Source organism: Mirounga angustirostris, unplaced genomic scaffold (genome assembly GCF_029215605.1).
Source record: "Mirounga angustirostris isolate CCGP_5_RB_7025 unplaced genomic scaffold, mMirAng1.0.hap1 SCAF_12, whole genome shotgun sequence".
In the NCBI taxonomy this organism is placed as follows: Eukaryota; Metazoa; Chordata; class Mammalia; order Carnivora; family Phocidae; genus Mirounga; species Mirounga angustirostris.
Window position 1 is genome coordinate 29,053,023 of NW_026991720.1, and position 22,923 is coordinate 29,075,945.

At 40.9% G+C, this 22,923-nt stretch overlaps 1 protein-coding gene across 3 annotated transcripts in view; it reads left to right on the forward strand.

Moving 5' to 3' along the window:
* Positions 1-3,176: 3,176 nt before the first annotated feature.
* The window catches only part of FAM3C (FAM3 metabolism regulating signaling molecule C), a 52,463-nt gene continuing 32,716 nt past the window's right edge, over positions 3,177-22,923 (forward strand). The window contains exons 1-4 of one of the 3 annotated variants that reach the window (XM_064575009.1): positions 3,183-3,333; positions 5,091-5,300; positions 15,934-15,988; positions 20,037-20,141. In XM_064575009.1, coding sequence (XP_064431079.1) covers positions 15,976-15,988; positions 20,037-20,141 — 118 coding nt within the window. In that variant the 5' untranslated portion in view covers positions 3,183-3,333; positions 5,091-5,300; positions 15,934-15,975. Of the gene's footprint in view, positions 3,334-5,090; positions 5,301-7,604; positions 7,814-15,933; positions 15,989-20,036; positions 20,142-22,923 lie in introns of those variants that run through there. The other 2 variants (XM_045864337.3, XM_045864338.3) reach the window with 2 other exon arrangements.

Consider the following 22,923-nt stretch of genomic DNA (forward strand, 5'->3'; position numbering starts at 1 on the left):
AGTATAGGTATCCGATTTGACACTTCTACTTTTGTTTTTATTATTCTACCTCTGCTTCTTTTTTCCCTGATATTTTCAGAAAGCTAGGCAAGTTTCTGGCCGTATCTCTATGGGATTGACTTTATGATCCAATAAACATGCTTTAATATTTTAAAGTAACCTTACTCCCAGAGCTGATCAGCTTTTTCTTTTTTTTATAAACAAACTTTTCTTTCCGTGTTTCAGTTATCTATTGCTATGTAAAAAATTACCACAAAATTTAGCAACTTAAAACAGTAACAATTATTTCTCAGGATTCTGTGGGGCTGGCTGGTTTTAACTAGGAGGTTCCCAGGTGGTACTGTCTGGGGTCACTCATGTGATACATTCGGCTAGGAGCTTAGCTGGGGCTGGAACGTGTAAAGGGACTTCACTCAAACACCTGGGAACTCAGGTAGGGTGTCTGGGATGGTTTGAACCTAACTAGGTCTCAGTTCCTCTCTGTGTAGTTTCTCCTCATCTAGCAGCATTATCCAAGTTTCTTTATATGTTGATTGGATCCCAAGTCAGTGAAAATGGAAGCTTCAAGGCTCAGAAGTCACACAGCATCACTTCCAGGGCATTCTGTGGATCAAAAAATGTCCCAGGGCCAGCCTAGTTTCAAGAGCAGGGAATACAGATCCTACCCCTTGATGGAGAAAGTGACATGAATTTGCAGGGATTGGAGGAATTGTTGGTAACCACACTTGCAGACAAGTTACTAGAGCAAGTATGGGAAACTGATGCCAAATGGAATATTCTGCTTGAGAACGGGTCCAGTTAAAATTCTGAGGCTTTTCATCAAGTTTTATATTTAACAATATTATGTAATCCTTATATGGGACATAGTGTAGTATGTTAGAGTTCTATATAAATCTTTGCAACCATCAAAGAGAAAATGAACTTTTCTTTCTAAGTATACACAAGGCGGGATGGGCTTTGAGGTTGAGCATCTGGGTTTGAATCTTGGCTCTTCCAGGTACTAGCAATAGGATCTTGGGCAATTTTCCCTTTTCTCTCTCTCACATTTTCTCCTCTGTATTTATAGATTGTTGTGAGGATTAAATGAGTTAATATAGCTAAGTTGCTTTGCAAGGAGCCTGGCACACAGCAAATACGCAATAAACATTTGTTGTAAAAATACAAATTATTAATGCTTATTATCATGTAACATAGCAACACCTGTTTGGATTAAACCTCCTGGAGTTGCAAAGTGTCTGTTCTCTATAGTCTCATTAAACTTAATCATTAATCTTGATGAATTTCTCTGCCTCCTCCACCTCTTACCAAGTAAAAAGGTAGGTGAAACTACTGGTTGCTTACCAGGTGTTCTAAAGAAAGCACTTACCAGCTTTCAAACACTGCAGTCCTATGAAGAAATATAATTTACATTGTAACGCAGGACACTGTAACCCACTCACTCACACTTAATACTGTACAAATATTTCATGAAATAATACTTATCCTCACGTTGTGCTATGAACTCTGAAACTTTTGCCCTATTTTATTTAAGTGATTTGAAAACAACAAAATGTTGGTTGTGCCCCACTATTATTAATTTCATTACCTACTGATGGGTTCTAACCTATATATTATGGCCATTGGCACATAGCATATTAAACAAATTTCAGATCACGAATTGTTTCAAGTGTGGTGCTATAAGAATATGGCATATGTCATTTCTATACAGGCCAATTTGGCTATAGATCAGAAAGCCACTTCATAAATAGGGCCTCACCACCCTATATAAGGCTTCATAAATTCTTTCAGTGAGATAGGGGGAAACTAGGGGAAATACATGTAGAGTAAATATTGTGGTTTTAGGCACCCTAAGAAACAAAGTGCCTTGGGGTGCCTGGGTGGCTCAGTCAGCTAGGCACCTTACTCTCAATTTCGGCTCAGGTTGTGATCTCAGGGTCCTGGAATTGAGCCCTCATTCAGGCTCTCTACTCAGCTGGGAGTCTGCTTGAGGATTCTCTCTCCCTCTTCCTCTGCCCCTCTGCCTACTCTCTCTGATAAGTAAATCTTTAAAAAAGAAAAAAAGAATAAAAGAAACAAAGTGCCTCATTTGTTTGAAGCTAGATGGACCTAGGCTGGAATTCCAACTTCACAGCTTACTACATTGTACTTTTGAGCAAGTTATTTAAACTTAGTTTTGGAGTCTTGATTTTTTGATTTGTTAAAAGTAATAGGCAAATAATATCTATTTTGACTAAGTTGTGAGCATTAAATGAGAACACATACCCAAAGGCCAGCAAAGGTCCAGCAGAGTACTGGGCACAAGAAGGCTCTCAGAATGCATTTCTTGCTTCCTCCGATGGAATACAAACTGCAGAATTCACAGCTATTATTTAGGTTCTGTGTTTTATATTTTTGGAGAAAAGCTAAGGCTGGGTAGAATACTTAACTATGGTGAAACCCTATTATTTTTTTAATGCAATTTAATTTCTACAACCATGTATTGTCCTGACATTCTACTTAATAATATTTAATAGTTATTCATTGTTCTGGGATGTGGATATGAACTATGAAACAATTTTGTTTTGTCGGGTCAGCTTTCATATAATGGGATTTGTACTGACTTCCCAATTAGCAACCCAATTGTAGGAAAAATGTGTGTCTAACTGCTGTGTTGCTAAATAGTTTAAACAAAAACTACGTGCAAACACACGTATTTTTTTCCTTGGGCCAAATGTTTAAGGTTATCAGAGATCCAGTGCTTCAGGCAGGTAGCATTTTCCACAATAGGTTAGCTAGCTCTTAAGGAGTCAAAAGGTAATTGCCGAAGATGCTACGTCGATTAAGACTATCTCATAGAATCGATTCTCTAGAACGGGGCTGGTTATCTTAAATTCTTTTAAGGTCAGGATTATGAAAGCGTGTGAACGAGGGGAAGGGGGGCGCGACACCGTTTCCCACTCTCGGGTGCTAGCCGCCGCCACCCGCCGCCACCCACCGCCGCTGCCGCACCCACGTGGCAAGGCCAGATAGCTCCGCGCCGGGCGGGGCCGCCGGCCCACCTCTCCCTCCGCTCGCCGGCCCTTCCCGCCCGCCGGCCGGGCGCCCGCTCGGTCCTCCACCGCCAGGGGGCGGGCGCGGCTCCCGGCGGCGGGGGCCCATTGGTCGCGGCGGGGAAGCGGGGAGGAGGCCCAGCGGCGAGTGAGTTGGCTTCCTCCTGGCCGCTTTGAGGGGTGAGGGGAAGCCGGAGGAGCCCGGGAGGAAGCGGAGGAGGGAGCGGGAGGCGGCGGCGGCAGTGGGTGCCGTCGGCCGCCGGCAGGACTGACCGCTGAGAGGCCGGAGGCAGGCGCGAGGCCGGTGAGACGGCCGAGGAGGCGGAGGGAACCCCGGCGGAGGGCGGGGAGGGATGGTGGGCGTCTAGGGGGAGTCGGGCACGCACCTTCACCTTCATCCTCCGCCCACGCGGCCCCCGCCGGCTGGGGGCGGGCCCCGGGGCGCGCCGCGGAGGTCGTGGCGCTTCGTGCGGGGGAGGGGCGGGGGGCGAGCGCGGGCAGGACGGGCCGCCGGAGCACGGTTGGCGGGCGTTCGGGCCGCCGCGGCGGCGGCGCTTCCCCGGCTCGGCGGCTCCCTGCCCGGGTGCGCGGAGGGCGGGGCGGCGCCTGCACCTGGCGCTCGGCTCGGCGCCCCAGCCGGGGCTGCACCTGGGTGCGTGCCTCGCTGGGGCCGCGGCTCGCCGTCGGAAACCCGGGCCCAGGGCTCTGAAGAGGCGAGGGTGGAACTGGATGTTGCATTTGTGCTCTGTGGAGGGCCGTCTTGGCTCACTTGTAAAGTTTTAGCGTCTCCTAAACTGGAGGTACTTCTCAGTTTTAAAATTCATCCAGCTCACCGAAATTGGGTGCCATTGATGAACGTGCTGTGCCTTCTTTCTTTTTCTTCCCCATTTTCTTCCCCGTCCTCAAAATTCTCTACGGTGTACCATGGTTAGTGACCCTAGATCTAAATAATATAATGACAAATTGATGATTTGAGGTTGAGATCTACCAGCTGTGTTTCATCATCATCTCCCCCACCCTACTTTTTTTAAGTTTCATGTAATAGAAAGCTGCTGTCTAATCGACAGAACCTTTTGTTATCATTTTCTTTAGTCAGAAATACATAGATACAAGATATACTAGGTGATTTTAGATTGCTTGCTGGGCACTGTGCTGTATGCTTTCATATGCACATTTATTGCTCACAAGCCGAAGACTAAGTCCTTTTATCTGTCTTTCTGATTTTTACAGTTGAAAATGTGAACTCTTCTAGAGGTTAAGTAAAGGTTGACGGTGACAGTAGATGCCAGACCCCTTGGACCCTTGACTACCTTGTGGGGTTAGTGGTATGCAGTCAGATTTACCAAGTTTTTGGAAACGTTGCTGATATTCATACCGTGCATTATGGAGTACAAAGAGATCTCCATTTTAACTTAGAAAATAACTAGTTTATGCTCTTCAACAAGAAATTGGCAGAATCGGCATCAGTTTGGGTCATATCATTAATTGTACCTCTTTCTAAAGGCTGCCAGTCTCGAGTTCTTTAGCTGTTTACTGAAGTTACCACCCGGCCCCCCATTTTATACAGGTGTTAGAAGCTTTGTTTCACATATTCCATGTAATGTTTTCTCAGCTCGCTGAAGACTAGCGTTTCTTGATAGTGAAAAATAAAGAGTCTGATGCAGTGATTCTCAACCAGGGGATCTCTTAAAATCAAACACAATTGAGGCTTTTTAAAGAGGCCATAGGCCACAGGCCTCCATCCTCCAAAATCCCCATGGGAGGGGACTTTTGTTTCAAAAGGGAATCAGAATAAGACTGAGCACCCCTGGGTTAAAGTGGCTTTCAAAATAAACTTAATAGATATTTTATTACAGTTACAAAATTTGGATTGCTACCTTAAGCATTGGTAGTTAATCTTTCATAATTAATGAAGATACATTAATGAGGGAAAGTAATTGGAGAGAGGGACAAAGGGTTAAGAGATTGTTGAATGGCAAAAAGTGGTAGTCTCGGTTTTGGGTCATCAGTCTTTTTTTTTTTTTTTTTACCACATATGTCCCTGCAACTTTTTCTCCCTAGCACACAAAAACTCACCAGGGGCCATCAGTGGATGACTAAACAAAATGTGGAATGCATCCATACATGGAATATCATTTAGTCATAAAGTCAATGAAGTATTCTTACATGCTGTCCTACGGATGAACTCTAAAACATCATGCTGAGTCAAAGAACTGAGACATAAGAGATCCCATCTTATAGGACTCCATCTATATAAAATATCCAGAACAGGTAAATCCACAGGGACAGAAAGCAGACTAATGGTTGCCAGGGGCTCAAGGGAAAAGGGGATGGGGAGTAACTATTTAATGGGTATGAGGTTTCCTTCTGGAATGATAAAGTGTTTTAGAACTGAACAGAGGTGATGCCTGCACACCACTGTGAAGGTATTAAATGCCACGGAGTTGTACACTTTAACATAGTAAATTTTATGTTAAATGAATTTAATTTCCTAAAGAAAGAAATCAGAAAAAAACTCACCAGAGTAAAACTGGAAAAATCATAAAGAGTAGATGAAAAATTAATTGGATTAGAAATAAGGGAAATGTAAGTCATCTTAGAACAGCTTCAATCAAATGGAGGAGGCCAATGAAAAAGAGAATGAAAATACCAGTGGGGTAAGCAGTGGAAACTTAGAAGAACGGGAACACTTAATTTCCCCCTCTGAAAGTCAGCTGACTGTATTTTAGGAGCTGAATAAAAGTCACAAAACCTCTTAAAGTTTAAATATCTTAGGAATCTTGCTCAATCTTCCCAAATTAAGAAAATAAGGCCTTGCATGGAATTAAATAATTTGGTTAATGCCATTCATGAATCAACTAAATGCAGAACCATTGCTTAAAAGCCAGATACGTGATCCCAAGGACAGGAATCCTTGTGAACTAAGTACCAAACAAATGTATGTTACTATCCGAAGCTCTGAGCTAGCTGGATTTTCGTGAGACCTGCGGTCAAAATTTGTTGGTTCTTGGGTCTTGCACCTTTCAGCTTTAAGAATGTTAAATGTATTTAGTTTTATTGTTGCCCTTGTTCTCAATGATAGGTATTTTTGTCAGTCCATCTCTCTTTTCCTGGATGGTAGGTACAGTGTGGGATTAAGTGGTTTACATTACAGCTGTTTAACCCGCAGTTGTAGAACTCGGAGGAGTAGGCTGAACTGTCATTTTCTGTTTTTGGCATGTTGGTGCTCCCAGTTACAGAAATCTGATCACCATTTGATTTCTTCCACTGGATTATAACTTTTTAAGCGAAATTCTGCTTTGGTGGGTGAGGAAAAACTACAGGAAAACATTTGGGTAATTTTGAATCTAATACTGTTGTAACCATTGCAAACAAGAGTTCTCTCTGCTCTGTTCCTCAGTACTTGTCTCCAGATTTATTCACTGCCTGCTTTTCCCTCCTCACCCCAATAGGAGATCTGGCCCAGAGTCAGGCTGATTTCCATTCATTGTTAAGGAAATAATGAAATTCTTGTTTTATAAGTTTTACTTTGGGCTTTTTTGGCCTTGATGTGTCTCACCAGCCCCCCCCATCCATCTCGAAACTTCTCTGTGTGTTTGGATTGCTGTACTGTAGATCTGAAGTTCTCAGATCTGAGTGAGAGTGAGAACCACCTGGGGAGCTCATTAAACATGCAGGAGTTTTAATCCTCCTAGGGATTCTGGGCTCAGGAATTTGCATTTTAAAAAGCCCACCAATAATCGTGGTGTCTGTGCTGTGGGTTACATTGTAGTTAGGGCTTCAAAGAACCAGATACGCTGTTTCATTGAATCTAAGATATTTGTAAGGTACACCATTATTTTATATACTACCATGGGGGAAAATGTGATTGTAAACCTCATCCTAGTTTAAGACATGTTATAATGGACATGTTAGAATGAGGGAAGTAGGGGCACCTGGGTGGCTCAGATGGTTAAGCGTCTGCCTTCGGCTCAGGTCATGATCCCAAGGTCCTGGGATCGAGCCCCACATCGGGCTCCTGGCTCAGCGGGGAGCCTGCTTTTCCCTCTGCCTCTGCCTCTTCCCCTGCTCATGCTCTCTATCTCTGTGTCTCAAATGAATAAATAAAATCTTTAAAAAAAAAAAAAAATGAGGGAAGTAGTGTATACCTTACAATCAATAAAATCATCTCAGGTGCTCCAGGAACCACAGGCCGCTCTTAAGGTAAATGATTATTATGAGTCATGGAAGCTATGAGATACAAGAATTACAGTGTAGCATTTCTTCAGATCTTTTACCATGTAAAGTATTTGTTTACAATACGATTTAATGTAAGGGGTCCTTACCTGACATTTATTTGTAATGAAGATTATACTGATGACTTGTTTTAAAATGCAAGGTAGCTGGATGGAAGGCTGTAATGCACTCCAGTTTGGCCCCATATCATTTTCATCCTATCCATTTCCAGTCATTTATGTGTTGATAGTTCAGTTCAGAAGTCTTATTTCTAGTTTCTTTGTACTTTAGTGATTTCCATTTTGTAATTACTGAGATATTAATGTAATGTCACATTGACATCATGTGTGGCTTGATCATTTGATTTCTATCTTTCTTATCACCCTTTTTCTTTTAGAGAGTCCCTCTTGATGCCAGGAGGTGATACTATGCATGTATACCAGCCATCTACTGTCCGATCTTGAGTAGTTACAGGATATAGTGGTAATAATCAGGGTAAACAGCAGTGTGTCTCTGAATAAACCTGAACTCTGGCTGCCAACTCAAGAAGGGCCTTTGTGGCATATCAGGTACTGAATGACAGAATGCCCGTGGGTTCCAACAAACCTTTCTCCACTAATGAGAATTCAGCAAAGAGCAACCCCACCTACTTATGGTGCTTCCTTCAGTGGTATCATCTTAGAAAATGAAATATTTTTGTCAGGAAGAGGTTGGTTAGCCCTGTTAGATTTGGGAGGGGAAGCAGAACACATGTCCATTTAGTTTTTAATCACATGAAGTGTTTACAGAAAATGTGGTTAAAAAGCTTGTTGATCGGGGCGCCTGGGTGGCTCAGTTGGTTAAGCGACTGCCTTCGGCTCAGGTCATGATCCTGGAGTCCTTGGATCGAGTCCCGCATCGGGCTCCCTGCTCAGCGGGGAGCCTGCTTCTCTCTCTGACCCTCCCCCCTCTCATGTGCTCGCTCTCTCTCATTCTCTCTGTCTCAAATAAATAAATAAATAAATAAATAAATAAATAAATAAAAAAGATTAAAAAAAAAAAAAGCTTGTTGATCAACTGAAATATTTCCGAAATCTGATACCTCAAATTTCTGAAGAGGTAAGAACTTTAGATCTCTAGCTAATTCACATTGGTTGAAGGAGTTGGACTAGGGAATCCTTAACATTGAGATGAATCATGTTGAAATACATTTGCTCTTAGGATGTAGTGTGGGTGGTCTGCCAGGTGTGGTTACTTCTCCCTCCGTTGAGTCTTTGGGGTGAGGTTGATCTAGGAGAGGCACGGGCATGATTTTACTTAGCAGGGCACCTTCGCTTTTGTACATGGAGAGACAGGTTGATTGTTACAGTTATACTTTGTCGTATTTCATTGTTAGAAGAAAGGCATTTTATCTAGCTGCTGTAGATCAGGTAGAAGTTTTCAAAGGGTTGCTCTCTCCATTCCCTGCCTGGAGAACCAACTAAAAACAAGGTGTAGGTATTTATGGTGGACTGTGGAGGAAAGCAAAATTCACCCAGAACAATCCCAGTATGCTTCATATTAAGCATTGGTTAGCATTCTGGAGGGGAGTTAGAAACACTTTCTTGCTCATCTGTGCTTTTTCATAGTATGTTTTTAATTCTGTTTGTTTTTTAGCCATAATTAGCTACTAATCCTCTTTTTAATGTATTTTGAATATGATGCATTACAAAATAAGAAAAGCCATTTGATGGTAGTTCAAATAGTAAAAAATCTAGGCATAGATTATATCCCTCTCTTCCCAACGTTTTCAATAGGAAATTAAAATTCTTTTCTGAAAGACTTATTCATTGGTACTCTTGAGCCATTATTTAAGTTTTGGTCTGTTGCTTTACAGTCTCACCTTTTTGAAAGCTGCTTTGCAGAAGGAGTAGTTACATTCATGTTTTTCCTCAGTGATCATTTGAAAAAAATGGTTATTCTTGACATTATAGAATCCGTACAGATCTCCTCTCCCCATTCCCAGGAGTGTGTGGATTTTTTGCTCCTTTTTTCTTCTAGTCAAAAGAAGGTTAGTTTGGTCCTTTAAAAACCTGGGATACTTTTCTAATTGTTAGGTAGTCATTTAAAAAATTGGGGTGCCTAGGTGGCCAGGTCGGTTAAGCGTCTGACTCTTGATTTCCGGTCAGGTCATGATCTCAGGGTTGTGAGATCGAGCCCTGTATTGGGCTCTGCACTGAGCTTGGAGCCTGCTTAAGATTCTCTCCCTCTGCCCCTCACCCCCACCCCTGCTTGCATGTACTCTCTCTTTCTCTCAAAGAAAAAAAATTTTTTTTCCTTTAATTATTACCAGGTTAAACCTACCCAGTTTTTAAAAGGTGTGTAACGTGTGTATGTTGAAGTGGTAGACTCTTTTAAATAGATGCATTTTCTAGGATTGAGAATCAGAGTGGCCTACTGGTACTGAAATACTTTCTGAAGTTAGTAATCGGATTTTTTTCTGTTAAGCATTTAGTTTTAATAACACCAAATTCTATTAAATTCACAATATTCATAACACAATGAGAGCAGCTCAGATGTCATAATCAGTTTTTAAATGTTCTGGTGCTTTCAAATGAATGCAGTCTTCTCACCCCTCTTCATTTTGTTATTTCAAAAATGTATCCAGCCTGGCAAGGGTGAGTGTGCGGTGAGACAGGGTACTTGATAGCAGTCTGCAGCTACTATAGTGATAGTTGTTGGTTTTTTTTTTTTTTTAAGTAAAGATTTTTGAAAGCTTAATATTTGCAATTTTAAAAGTTGATCAAACATCGGATACACACCCACCCCCTTTAAGCCTATCACAAAAATAATCACTTTTAAATACCTATGTAAAGAAAACAGTAGTGTCAGTTTTCTTCACCAACATAATTTTACAGTTAATGAAATGGGTTGTAATAACATTAATTTTTATCCATTTCTTTATACCTGCTCAGATTGCTTTGGAAAACATTCCAAAGTCTAGATTATACCTGTTTTTGCTATAGACGAATTGCTTCATTTATAGGAAGGGAAGGATTTTTTTTTCCTTCTTTTTCAAGAGGATCCATTATGTTGTTCCTCATGGAGTATCTGCTTCTTCCCGTGGAGACCAGGGGAGTAAGAAACTGTATGATGAACGCATACAGAACGCAAAATTTAGGGTTGTTTCATCTGTCTTACATCTGTAGTAGTACTTCTGAGAGGACCAATAGAAGCCTGGTGGAACTTATGTCCTGCAAATAACCCTGCAAGAAATGTTGAAATATTAGAGCATGGTCTATTTTAAAAGTTTTTTTTTTTTTTTTAGTTTAAATTTTACTTTTGATTTCTCTGTCTCAGGTTGTCAAATAACAACCCATGGGTCACTGTGGCTCATGAGCCAAGGTAGATTTTTATGTTTTTAAGTGATTGGGAAAAAAGTCAAAAGAAAAGTGTTATTTGGTATCATGAAGACTTTATGAAATTCGAATTTCAGTGTTCATAAATAAAGCTTTATTGTAACACAGCTGGGCCCATTTGTTTACGGATGTCTATGGCTGCTTTCCAGGTACAACTGCCAAGCAGAGTAGTTGCCATGGGGACTGTATGTATGGGCAACAAAACCTAAAATATTTACCGTCTGGCCCTTTTACAAAAAAGTTTGCCAACATTTGCTCTGTTTTGTTTGCGTAAGTGTGGGTATTTTTCGCGAATTGTTTTTAACGCCATACTTCTGTTTGTAACCTACAGGAGAGTCACTCACCCTCATGACCATTAGGTGTAGAGTCGTTTTGTTTTCAGTGTTTGCTCATTTCCCTCTTTAACTGCTCTAGGACTGAAAATGTAATCTCTCACGTTCTGATTTTGAGGAAGCCTGTTACTAGGCTGGGTTCTCTAGAGATACTGCACTGAGAGGAGATAAGAGACCTGAGACTGATCAGTAATCATGAGGAATTGGCTGCTGTGGTTGTGGAGGCTGAGAAGCCCCAGGCGGCTGGGGGAGCCAGTGAGTCTTCCTCCAGCCGCGAAACGGCAGAGCCCGTGTGTGAGTTTCAGTCCTGATTCCAAGGCAGCTGAAGATGAGGTTCCAGGCAGAAGACTGTGTGGGCAGGGAGAGCGAATTCTCCCTTACTCAGATTTTTTTGGTTCTGTTCAGGCCTCCAATTGGATGAGGCGGATTTTTGTTGGGGAGAGCCACCTGCTTTACTCAGATGTTAGGCTCATCCAGAAACGCCCTCAGAGATGATCCCGTAATAACAGTTAAGCAGATATCTGGGTATTCCATGGCCCAGTCAAGTTGACACATGAAATGTAGCCATCACAGGGCCTAAATGTACTGAAATCTATCTGCTTGCACTGACCTTTGTTTCTCTGCGTCCTTTGCATGAGTATTACAGTCATCCGAACTTCACTCCGTTGATGCATGTGACATTGCCATTTGACCAGCACCGAATTAAAGTTGGATTGAATTAAGTGATGGTTTCTTTATATTTGCAGAGAAGGATTTATAGTACTTTCTTCCGGTTTAGTTGATTGTGGCTTGTTAATACTGAATCCATCAGTGGGTGTTTTTGTATGCTTCATTTTCTTCTATCCTTTCTGTCTTGGAGGGGTGTTTTAATACGTGTGCTTAATCATTTTGACGAACTCTCAAATCTCTGGAGTGGCTAGTTGGCAGCAGAGGTTAACAAATTCCCGAGCAATTTACAAAACCCACATTGATTGGCATGGAATTTGGTCAGCAAGTTGCTTCTATTAGAGTATGTCAGTGAGCTGCTGAGGTGAGAGGGAAGTGTATTTGTACTATCAGCTTCTTACCCTTTGTATGACTTGAGACAAACCCTTTGACTTCATTTCTATTGCCATCAAAACATGCACTACACCTAGGGGGCTGCTGGGAAGATTACATAAAATAAGAGTGTGTACAAAAAGCACTGCTGAGTGCATTACCTAGTTTATTTTAATTGACAAGACCTTCCCCTCTGGTAAATAATTGTTTTTATGGCTTATTTAGTTGATGTAGAATGGTGTTCTTGTCGTGCACGTGTTGTAACTCAAGTCTACTTTTAAAGGAGAGAATGAAAGTATCACTTGACCTCTGGTTTTATCTGTTGTTCTCAAATTGATTAATTCTAGGTTGAGGCCTGTTGATTCAGGCCTGATTTTAAAAAAAAACTTGACCAAATTAGAGCAAAGTAGGTAGTTGGGTTAAAGAAAATGTTTAAATGACAAGGTATTCAAAGAAATTCAGGATGTCAGTCTGAGATCCTAATGTGGGCTCTCTTCTGCAGTCTAGGTCACATACTTACTGTTCCGTGGCCCAGGGGCATCGTGGTGGCCCTCCTTGCAGCAGACTCTCAGATGATTGTGTGCTTCTACACATTAGCAGCCTGATTGGGTTTGAGCATTTATTTAAAACACTGAAACTTGTTTTAACTTAGACTACATTCTTGGGGAGCAAAGGTACTATCAGAGGTTTTTTGGTTTTGTTCCTTTTTTTAAATTTTATTTTATTATGTTAGTCACCATACATTACATCATTAGTTTTTGGTGTAGTGTTCCATGATTCATTGTTTGCGTATAACACCCAGTGCTCCATGCAATACGTGCCCTCCTTAATACCCATCACCGGGCTATCCCATCCCTCCACCCCCCCCTTCCCTCTAAAACCCTCAGTTTGTTACTCAGAGTCCATAGTCTCTCATGGTTTGTCTCCCACTCTGATCCCCCCTGCCTTCGTTTTTCCCTTCCTACTATCTTTTTTTTTTTTTTTTTTTAACATATAAAGTATTATTTGTTTCAGGGGTACAGGTCTGTGGTTCATCAGTCTTAACAATTTACAGCGCTCACCATAGCACATACCCTCCCCAGCGTCTATCACCCAGCCACCCCATCCCTCCCACCCCCCACCACTCCAGCAACCCTCAGTTTGTTTCCTGAGATTAAGAATTCCTCATATCACTGAGATCATATGATACTTGTCTTTCTCTGATCGACTTATTTCGCTTAGCATAATACCCTCTAGTTCCATCCACATCATTGCAAATGACAACATTTTGTTGTTGTTTTTTTTTTTTTGATGGCTGCATAATATTCCATTGTGTATATACACCACATCTTCTTTATCCATTCATCTGTTGATGGACATCTTGGCTCTTTCCATAGTTTGGCTATTGTGGACATTGCTGCTATATACATTGGGGTGCCTGTGCCCCTTCGGATCACTACATTTGTATCTTTATGGTAAATACCCAGTAGTGCAATTGCTGGGTCATAGGGTAGCTCTATTTTCAACTTTTTGAGGAACATCCATACTGTTTTCCAGAGTGGCTGCACCAGCTTGCATTCCCACCAACAGTGGAGGAGGGTTCCCCTTTCTCCACATCCTCAACAACATCTGTCGTTTCCGGACTTGTTAATTTTAGCCATTCTGACTGGTGTGAAGTGGTATCCCATTGAGGTTTTGATTTGGATTTCCCTGATGCGGAGCGATGTTGAGCACTTTTTCATGTGTGTCTGTTGGCCATTTTGATGTCTTCTTTGGAAAAATGTCTGTTCATGTCTTTTGCCCATTTCTTGGTTGGATCATTTGTTCTTTGGGTGTTGAGTTTGATAAGTGCTTTATAGATTTTGGATACTAGCCCTTTATCTGATATGTCATTTGCAAACATCTTCTCCCATTCTGTCGGTTGTCTTTTGGTTTTGTGGACTGTTGCGTTTGCTGTGCAAAAGCTTTTTATCTTGATGAAGTCCCAATAGTTCATTTTGCCCTTGCTTCCCTTGCCTTTGGCAATGTTTCTAAGAAGAAGTTGCTGTGGCTGAGGTCAAAGAGGTTGCTGCCTCTGTTCTCCTCAAGGATTTTGATGGATTCCTGTCTCACATTGAGGTCTTTCATCCATTTTGAGTCTATTTTTGTGTGTGGTGTAAAGAAATGGTCCAGTTTCATTCTTCTGCATGTGGTTGTCCAATTTTCCCAACACCATTTGTTGAAGAGACTTTTTTCCATTGGACATTCTTTCCTGCTTTGTCGAAGATTAGTTGACCATAGAGTTGAGGGTCCATTTCTGGGCTGTCTGTTCTGTTGGTTTTGTTCCTTTCTAGTCTATCCTAAAAGTGCACTTCCTACCACTAGTATTCTAGTTTTGGTAAATAGCTCCAATTTCTATATTTCTACCTTTTTAATGAATGTATCAGAAAAACTGTAGATTCTTCCACCTGTTGCTTCTGGATTAAAGAGCTGTGAATTTCTAGCCCAGGACTTTTTACTTTTTTACTGTTGTGTTAATTTTCTGTGAAGCTGTTTTATCCCTGCTTGATTTTTGGAGGTTCAGCCTGAGGTTTGTGCCGGGTATATTCCATTAAATTTCTGCTTTTTTTCTCCTTGAGATGATTATATGTAATGATTTTCTTTGTTTTTTAAATGTCATCCTAAGAAGACAAGTTAGGGATGACTTGGAATTAGCATACTGTAAACACGTTCCTTGATTTGCTCTCAAATATATTTGATACTTTTTCCTTATGCTGATCTGCACTCTTGCGTCATTAATTTGTCGTAAGCAAACTAAAAATGTGTTAGGCTGAGATTTTATGAGATTTTAATTTAGAGATTTTATGAAATGTTCTCTCAGAAATTTAATGGAAAACATGAATTCCGCTAGACATTTGCAGTCGCTTATTGCAGTCCTGCTAGTGTGAGTGTAGAAGCAGGCCTATGGGACTGCGCCAGTAGGGGGTGGTTTTGTGAGGCGGTGACTTCGCTGGTGCAGGGGTCCTCAGCAGGGAATGGAAGTAGTGAAAAAGAACAGCATGCGTCTGCCCAACTGCTTACCCACTTCCAAAGAAATTTTCTAGGCCACATTCGGATAAGAGCGAAGTTATTTTGGAATATTAACTGGGAGGAAAGGTCTGTGAGTGTTGTGAGCGTAGTGTTCCATTTTGCTGGAAGTCAAAAGAGGATTTAAAACCAGTCAGGGATTTCATTTGAAAAGCCAAGGATTTTTTTTTTTTGCTTTTGTGTGATGGCTTGTGGATACTTTAGTATCTGTTGTTTCCTTTTAGTATTTCCCTAGCCTGTGGATAACTAGTTAGCCTAAATAGATTGATAACAGTGGCTTTTCGTATTATGTGCAAGGTGTTCAGATAACAGAGGAAAAGAAATCAATAATGTTCCATTTGCTATTAGTTTAAATGTTGATATTTTCTTCAGGGGAAATTGGGCAGAAGAAAGGGAGCTCTCCTAAGAACACTGGTTCTTGGATGCTCACCACCCCCACCGTGGCCTATTTCTTACTGGTGAATGAACAAACTGGATGGTTCACTTCCTTTCTGTGTCCTTCAGGGGTGTGCTGCTATTTTTATTTAAAACATTCTGTGAATCACTAGATCAGACATCAGCATTGAAACATCAATATCAAGGACAATCTAAAACAAAGGTCTCAGATTCATTAATCAAAATTTTATTTTGAATTCCTTTCCTATACCGTAGGTGGAGTAGACTGAGGCAGCTGTCTAGTTAAACCTGTGCATGAATTTCCTGTGAAACTCATTTACTTGCTTTTTCATTTTCTTTTTAAAATTTCACCAATCTTGAGTAATTTCCTAGGAGGGAAACACACACAAATGCTATGACGTTTGTCTAATTAGTTTATTATATATACTTCAAGTCAAACTCAATCTAGGCAGGAATGCTCATTCTAGACCTAATGATGTTTGCCTTTTCTTTTGATTTTAGGAGGTTGTTTAATGAAAAGTGCCATAGACTGAAAAACGAAACATGAGGGTAGCAGGTAAGATACTTAATTCAGTAGAAATAGTTTTACTTTTCACATAACTTGTTTATTTAAATGGCTAAAAGAGAGAGTAAATAATCTTTTTCTATATTAAGAACAAAGCTGATATATATATATAACAGACTAAATCACTACTTCGCCTACTTTTTTATGTAGTCAGTAAATCACAAATTGGACAAACTTTTGTGAAAATTATACGAAATTTTTTTAAGTTACGGCTTTAATGTTTATGTTCTTACACATTAAGCTTATTTGCCTAATAGAATAAAATGCCCATATAAGTAACAATTTTGATAACCTAATAAGGAGACTGATTTTTGTTTTTGCTAATAAGTTCTTGCTTTTTGAGAAAAATAAGTTATAAAATTTAGAAGAAGTTACATCTTTGCTATATATGTACTTATCTGGAAACTGGTGTATGTGAACAATTCGGTAAAATGTATGTTTGCTTAAGTGAATATTTGCTGGTTCGAGTTCAATATGCATAAGTGAGGTTATGTCTAAGATAAGCATATTGAGGAAATTGCAAAACACAGCTTGATGTTCATAGTATTAAGGGAACTGTCTTTTTTTTTTTTTTTTTAAGATTTTATTTATTTATTTGACAGAGAGAGACACAGCGAGAGAGGGAACACAAGCAGGGGGAGTGGGAGAGGGAGAAGCAGGCTTCCCGCCGAGCAGGGAGCCTGATGTGGGACTAGATCCCAGGACCCTGGGATCATGACCTGAGCTGAAGGCAGTCGCTTAACCAACTGAGCCACCCAGGCGCCCAAGGGAACTGTCTTTAAACATTATAAAAAGTTGCATAAATAATGGGAGAGGCTGATGACCTCTTCCTGCCTTGATTGTGAAAGTGTTTTCTCCCAGCGCCACCCCTCCTTCAGCACAGCCAAGACCCTAGAGGAAACGCACGCTTTACGTAGAAATTTCTACTATATGTGTTTCCAACATAGAAGGTAACTTGTAATTTCTCAAAATCGAGATAGCCTTTCTTGTAATTATCATCTCACCAGCAAGCCAAGTAAAAATAGGGACACACTCAGATTAGTGCAGTCCATGGCTAGAAGGAAGAGAGAGTCTCATGGAAAGTTAAGAATGGGGACTGTGACAATAGCCAAACTATGGAAAGAGCCTAGATGTCCATCAACAGATGAATGGATAAAGGTGTGGTGTGTATATATATATATCTCTCTACACAATGGAATATTATGCAGCCATCAAAAAGTGAAATCTTGCCATTTGTAATGACCTGGATGGAACTAGAGGGTATTATGCTAAGCGAAATAAGTCAATCAGAGAAAGACAAGTATCATATGATCTCACTGATAGGACGAATTTGAGAAACAAGGCAGAGGATCATAGGGGAAGGGAGGGAAAAATGAAACGACGAAATCAGCGAGGGAGACAAACCATAAGAGACTCTTAATTTCAGGAAACAAACTGAGGGTTGCTGGAGTGGAGGGGGGTGGGAGGGATGGGGTGGCTGGGTGATGGACATTGGGGAGGATATGTACTATGGTGAGCATTGTGAATTGTGTAAGACTGATGAATCACAGATCTGTACCCCTGAAACAAATAATACATTATATGTTAATAAAAAAAATTAAAAAGAAAAAACCTTGTAAAGTTGTTGAAAGGATTAAAATTTTAACCCCCCCCCCCAAAAAAAAGAATGGGCACTATGGTGTGGTATGGTCCGGCCCCTTTATGTCCAGAGTTGAATGGTGACTAGCTCTGGAGGAGACCCCTCTGTAACGGAAGTTCTAGAGCTCTAACATTATGGAGGCTGTTCTAGTATTCACCTGCCTGCTCCTTTCTGGGGCCATGTGTTTATTCTATTACCAGTTCATTTCTCCATCTCGAACTTTTCTCTGCCTTAGAGCTTTTATTTCCTCGTAGTTCCTCTGATGGTCCAGTGCCAGTGAATAGGTCTTGGTTGAAGACTCACTTCTGCCAGTAACTAGTTATGTGACCTTAGGCAAGTGATCAAAAGATTTTCAGCCTTGATTTCTTTTCTGTAAAATGAAAATAATACATTGGAAAGCTGTGCTAATGCGATTATGCTTGTAAAGCATTTAGCTCTATAGAAGGCACTCAGTAAATGGTGTGTGTGTATTGTATACACAAATGTATATATGTACGTATGCGCATATATGACGTATATGACGTATGCAGTTTGTTTAGTGTAGGCTCAGATGTAACTCTAATTGAGTTTAGTCTAGAACTTTCATGTATTATAACCTTGATATTTTATTCATTTTAATATTTTAATCTTAAACAGTAAAGGTTTCATATATCTGTTCTAAGGGACAGGGAAAAGTTATCTCTGGTTGCACATGCTCATGATTGCTAGAAAATGAGTGGTTAAGGCTGTCATGTGATATACAGTCTTCCAGCCCTTGGTCTTAAGTGATCAAGAAGGAATGTGTCACCTCTTACCATTCATCTATTTAGCAAACACTTGCTGAGAGGAATGACTGTGTCCGGGCACTCTGCTAGATCCTTGGGGGCAAGAGCTCAAAGCCTATTGGAATTTTGCTCTCTTAGGCACTAAACATGTAGGCAACTTGTAGTTGCTTTTGAAAATAAGAAGTGATTTTTAGAGGGGAGAAGGTTGGACACAGGAGGTGCGGAGATTGATTAGGTTAGTGAGGCTTCCTCACTGCCATCTCATTTCTGTGTTTGTAGAGTGTTTCTAAATAGAAGTGAGGAGCTCTGTGAAACCAGCACTTCTCAGCATCACTGGCCCTTTGAGAGCATCAGTTCATTCTCTTCCCGCTCCTTGAAGGATGTAGTCCTAGTTCTTGAGGTTTAGGAAATTAGAGCGAACACATAGTTCCTTTTTTACTCTTTCTTACCCACTGAGTTGAGTTTTGGTAGTGTTTTAGGAGAATGTGGTAATTTGGTGCTAGAACGGAGTACTGTACCAAGCACTGGGCCCCGTCAGGATCCCTGGATTCTGGGCCTTCTGCTGCTGCGATGTTATTTGTAATCGGGCGCATTTGCCTGACCTCTGGGCTTTTGTTTCCTTAAGGGTGGAGAGAGGCCTGCTCATCCATCTACCTCTTTTAGATCAATATAAATTAAACTTTTGGTAAGAGGGGAATGGAGATGGTACAGGCAAATATTAGTATTGTTCCTGAGAAACCTAATGAGATGCTCTGAGATCCTAGGGGAGAGGGGAGGATATTTCTTCCTTGTCATTTTCCATTTCCTTTCCTGTCTTGCACTTTTTTTTTTTCTTTCCTAGATTTGCCTAGCTATGGAGAAAAAAGACAAGTCTTCAATTCCTGTTAAGCAGTTAGTTAGCTAGTAGCTGGTAGCGCTAACTCTGTGAGGCACCCAGAAATGGTTAAAGGTAGAAAGGTATGAAAGTCTACGAGCGTGTCTTGATGGAGCTTATCATGTAACCGCATTATGAAGCATGTGCGATAGGTGCTAGATTAAGTCCTCTAGGATTCCAGGAAGATAAGTGTAAGGATGAACACTTTGTTGTTCGCCATAGCAGGAGTGCTTGTGTAGCTCTAAGAGACAGGATGGTTGGTGATAGGACAGTAAACCTGTTATATGTCACTTGAGAGTTCCTTACTTAGCGTCATGGTGTTGCCGTAGTATCTCCACAAGGTCCCGCATTTTTGTATTATCCCTGTATAGTGTTGCCCTTTATATTTGGACAGGGTAGGAATGAGTCATCCCACATACTTGGTGATGGTGTTCCATTTGCCATGATACTTTTGTGTAGTTTCGGGTTTTTGTTGTTGTTGGTTTTGTTTTTGTTTTTTCATGAGAAAACTAGGCAGATGAGTCAAGCAGTCCTGTGTTTGGGTTACTGGCCAATCTGATAATTCTTTGATCAGGAAAATCCCTTATCTTGATGGATGGTGGGTGCAGTTTTTGTTGTAACTCAAGTAAAATTAAGATCCAATAGATAAAATTTCTTAGTTTTAAGAAATTTTTTTATAAACTTAAATTTTTCACAAAAATGCATTCATAAAAGTTCTGTGGTCTCAGGAGCTCATGCCGAATTATTTCTGCCCCTTTCTAGGTGCTGCAAAGTTGGTGGTAGCTGTGGCAGTATTTTTACTGACATTTTATGTTATTTCTCAAGTATTTGAAATAAAAATGGATGCAAGTTTAGGAAATCTATTTGGTAAGTTCCATTTTTTTCCCCTTTCTTAAATCTTGTTTTTGATTGGTTGTCTATAAATTTTTACCAATTATCAGCATCAAGTCACTCTGCTGTTTAGTCTGTCTAGAAAAGAAAATGTAAATATGTCAGTAAGTGTGATCCATTAGAATATTCTAAATACACAATAGGAAGTCTTAAAATTAATTCCGTATAAAGCATGAATCTTCAACATTTGGAATAGATTTAATGGGGTCTATTTCATTCATGGCATTCTAAATGAATATTCTGGAAGATACCACATGCTATTCGAGTCAGCTGCTAGAAAACTTGGAACCAAATCTAGCCCTCAGTTAGTAAGTGGAGTCATGATAATGCATTTTAAATACCAGCCACAGAAATCCATCTTGCTTTCCTACCCTTATTTCCTTCTGCATCATTTTTCTCTTTGCCAATTTATTTAATGCTAGATTGTAAACATACCATTGTAAGCTACTTTAACTCAGTTTTTTAACAAAATTCTTAAGTTAGTAAAATAAGTTAACTTTTGGAATGTTTGAATAAGCTTTGGTTGAAGCGTTAAGGTATTAAAAAATTATGCATGAAAAGTGAGAATATGAAACCTAGAAACAGTATTTTGACCCATGAGACAGAAATCTGTTGGAACAACTTTGAGATCTCTGGAATAGGGAGTTTTGCTTTCCATAAATTAGTATTTGGAACGGATCCCAAGACCTCGTTCACTTCTTCTCACATCTAGTTTCAAGACTCCCTTAAACCAGTGGTCCTCCAGCTTTAATATCAAAGGAATCTCCCCGGGATCTTGGCATACAGACTTGGATTCAGTGTCTGGGATGGGGCCTTAGAGTCTGCATTTCTAACAAGCTCCCAGGTGATGCTGAGGTTTCTACTCACAGACCCACATACTGAGTATCGAGGCTTTAGACAATTCTGATGTGTAATCATCAGTTTCTGTATAAACATTTTCAGGTCACTTTTCTTGCAAAAACTACTTAAAAGTACTTTTTATATTGCACTGAATTCTGTCTTTTATACTCCCCAGTAGTATCAGTGCACTGATCTTCTGTCTGCTGGAGTTCCCTTCCACACCAATGAGCTCTCAAATGGTTAAACTGCAGTCATACTCCTTCAGGCCATCTTTTTTTGTAAGTTTTCATCTTCTCCAGTTATGGAATTCCCCCCACTCTGAACCATTCCTCTCAGTGTACTGGCTGTTTTCTTCCTGAACCATCTGTTTTTCAATACCCATTTTAAAATGAAGTATTCAGGGGTGCACCTGGGTGGCTCCATTGATCAAGCGTCCAACTCTTGATTTTGGCTCAGGTCATGATCTCAGGGTCGTGAGATCCAGCCTCCTGTCAGGCTCCGCACTGGGCATGGTACCTGCTTAGGAGTCTGTCTCTCCCACTCCCTCTGCCCGCCCCTTAAAAAAAATACACACACACACACACACACTAGGATTCAGTATAGAGTAGTCATTACAAAGTACAGTGGTATCTTCTGCCTACTTCTACCTACTTCTGTTACTACGAAGAGGCCTACCTGGTGTCCTTTGAGAGCATAGCTGGTTGTGGTTGAATAATGGGGCCGAAAAACACTGAAGGCTTTGAGGACTTGTTCAGGGTCACTGGGAAAACAATGTGTATGGCCAGGTCACCTAAGAAAGGTTGATGGTAAGGGAAGAAGATTGTGGCAGAAGCAAGTTGAATGTTTTGTTTTGTTTTTTAAGATTTTATTTATTTATTTGACAGAGAGAGACACAGCGAGGGAGGGAACACAAGCAGGGGGAGTGGGAGAGGGAGAAGCAGGCTTCCTGCAGAACAGGGAGCCTGACGTGGGGCTCAATCCCAGGACCCTGGGATCATGACCTGAGCCGAAGGCAGACGCTTAACGACTGAGCCACTCAGGCACCAGTTTTTTCTTTTTTGAAGTACTGTAGAGACTCGCTTGTCTAGAGCTTTGGGCAAAGATTCAGGGAATTACATGTCAATGGGATGAGACTGAACAAACAAGAAAAAGAGGGTCCTTGAAAGAAGGAAGACAATGGGACCATTGGTACACATAAAAAAACTACTTTGGAAACAGGCCCAGTATTTTCAGAGAGAAGAAGCTTGGGTGAATCCACAGCCGCACTCACCCTAGTTTGGCTCTTCATCTCTAGTCTGGACCGTCTGTGTAAACATCGCAGGGATGCTCCATGTCTGTTTCTCGTCCTTGGTATCTGTGTTTCATCGCTGCCAGAGCAGTTCTCTTAACACTCATGAACCTTTGGTACTTCTGACAACTAGAGAGTAAAATCAGAGTCCCTACTTAGGATGGCACGCTCACACCCTCAAGCCGCCTCTGCCCCTCCCCTCCTTACCCCGTGCCTTGCACTCGCTGTGCCGGTCTGCACAGCATCTGTAGACCCACACCCCAGCCTTGCTCATGCCGATTCCTCACACTGCACATCTTTCTCAGCCCCCCTTCCTCCGTTAATCCTTCTCATTTTTCAGAACCGCATAAATGCCCTTCTTGAGAGAAATTATATTTGAACCTCCCCCTTTTCCTATTAGAATGTGTAGCTTCTTTTTTGAACTGTTTGTTCCTAAAGCATAGTACTTATATCTCAATTTGGCACTCATTTTATTCTGCCTTACATTGTATAATGTCTTTTATTTTCCACGTGTCTGTTTCCCCTTATTAGAGAATGAATCTTAAGGGCAGTAACACCTTGGTGCTTCACCCGGCTCTAGCGCTGGGCCGTACATGTAGACAGTACATGCTGATTGGATGGAAAATGGAT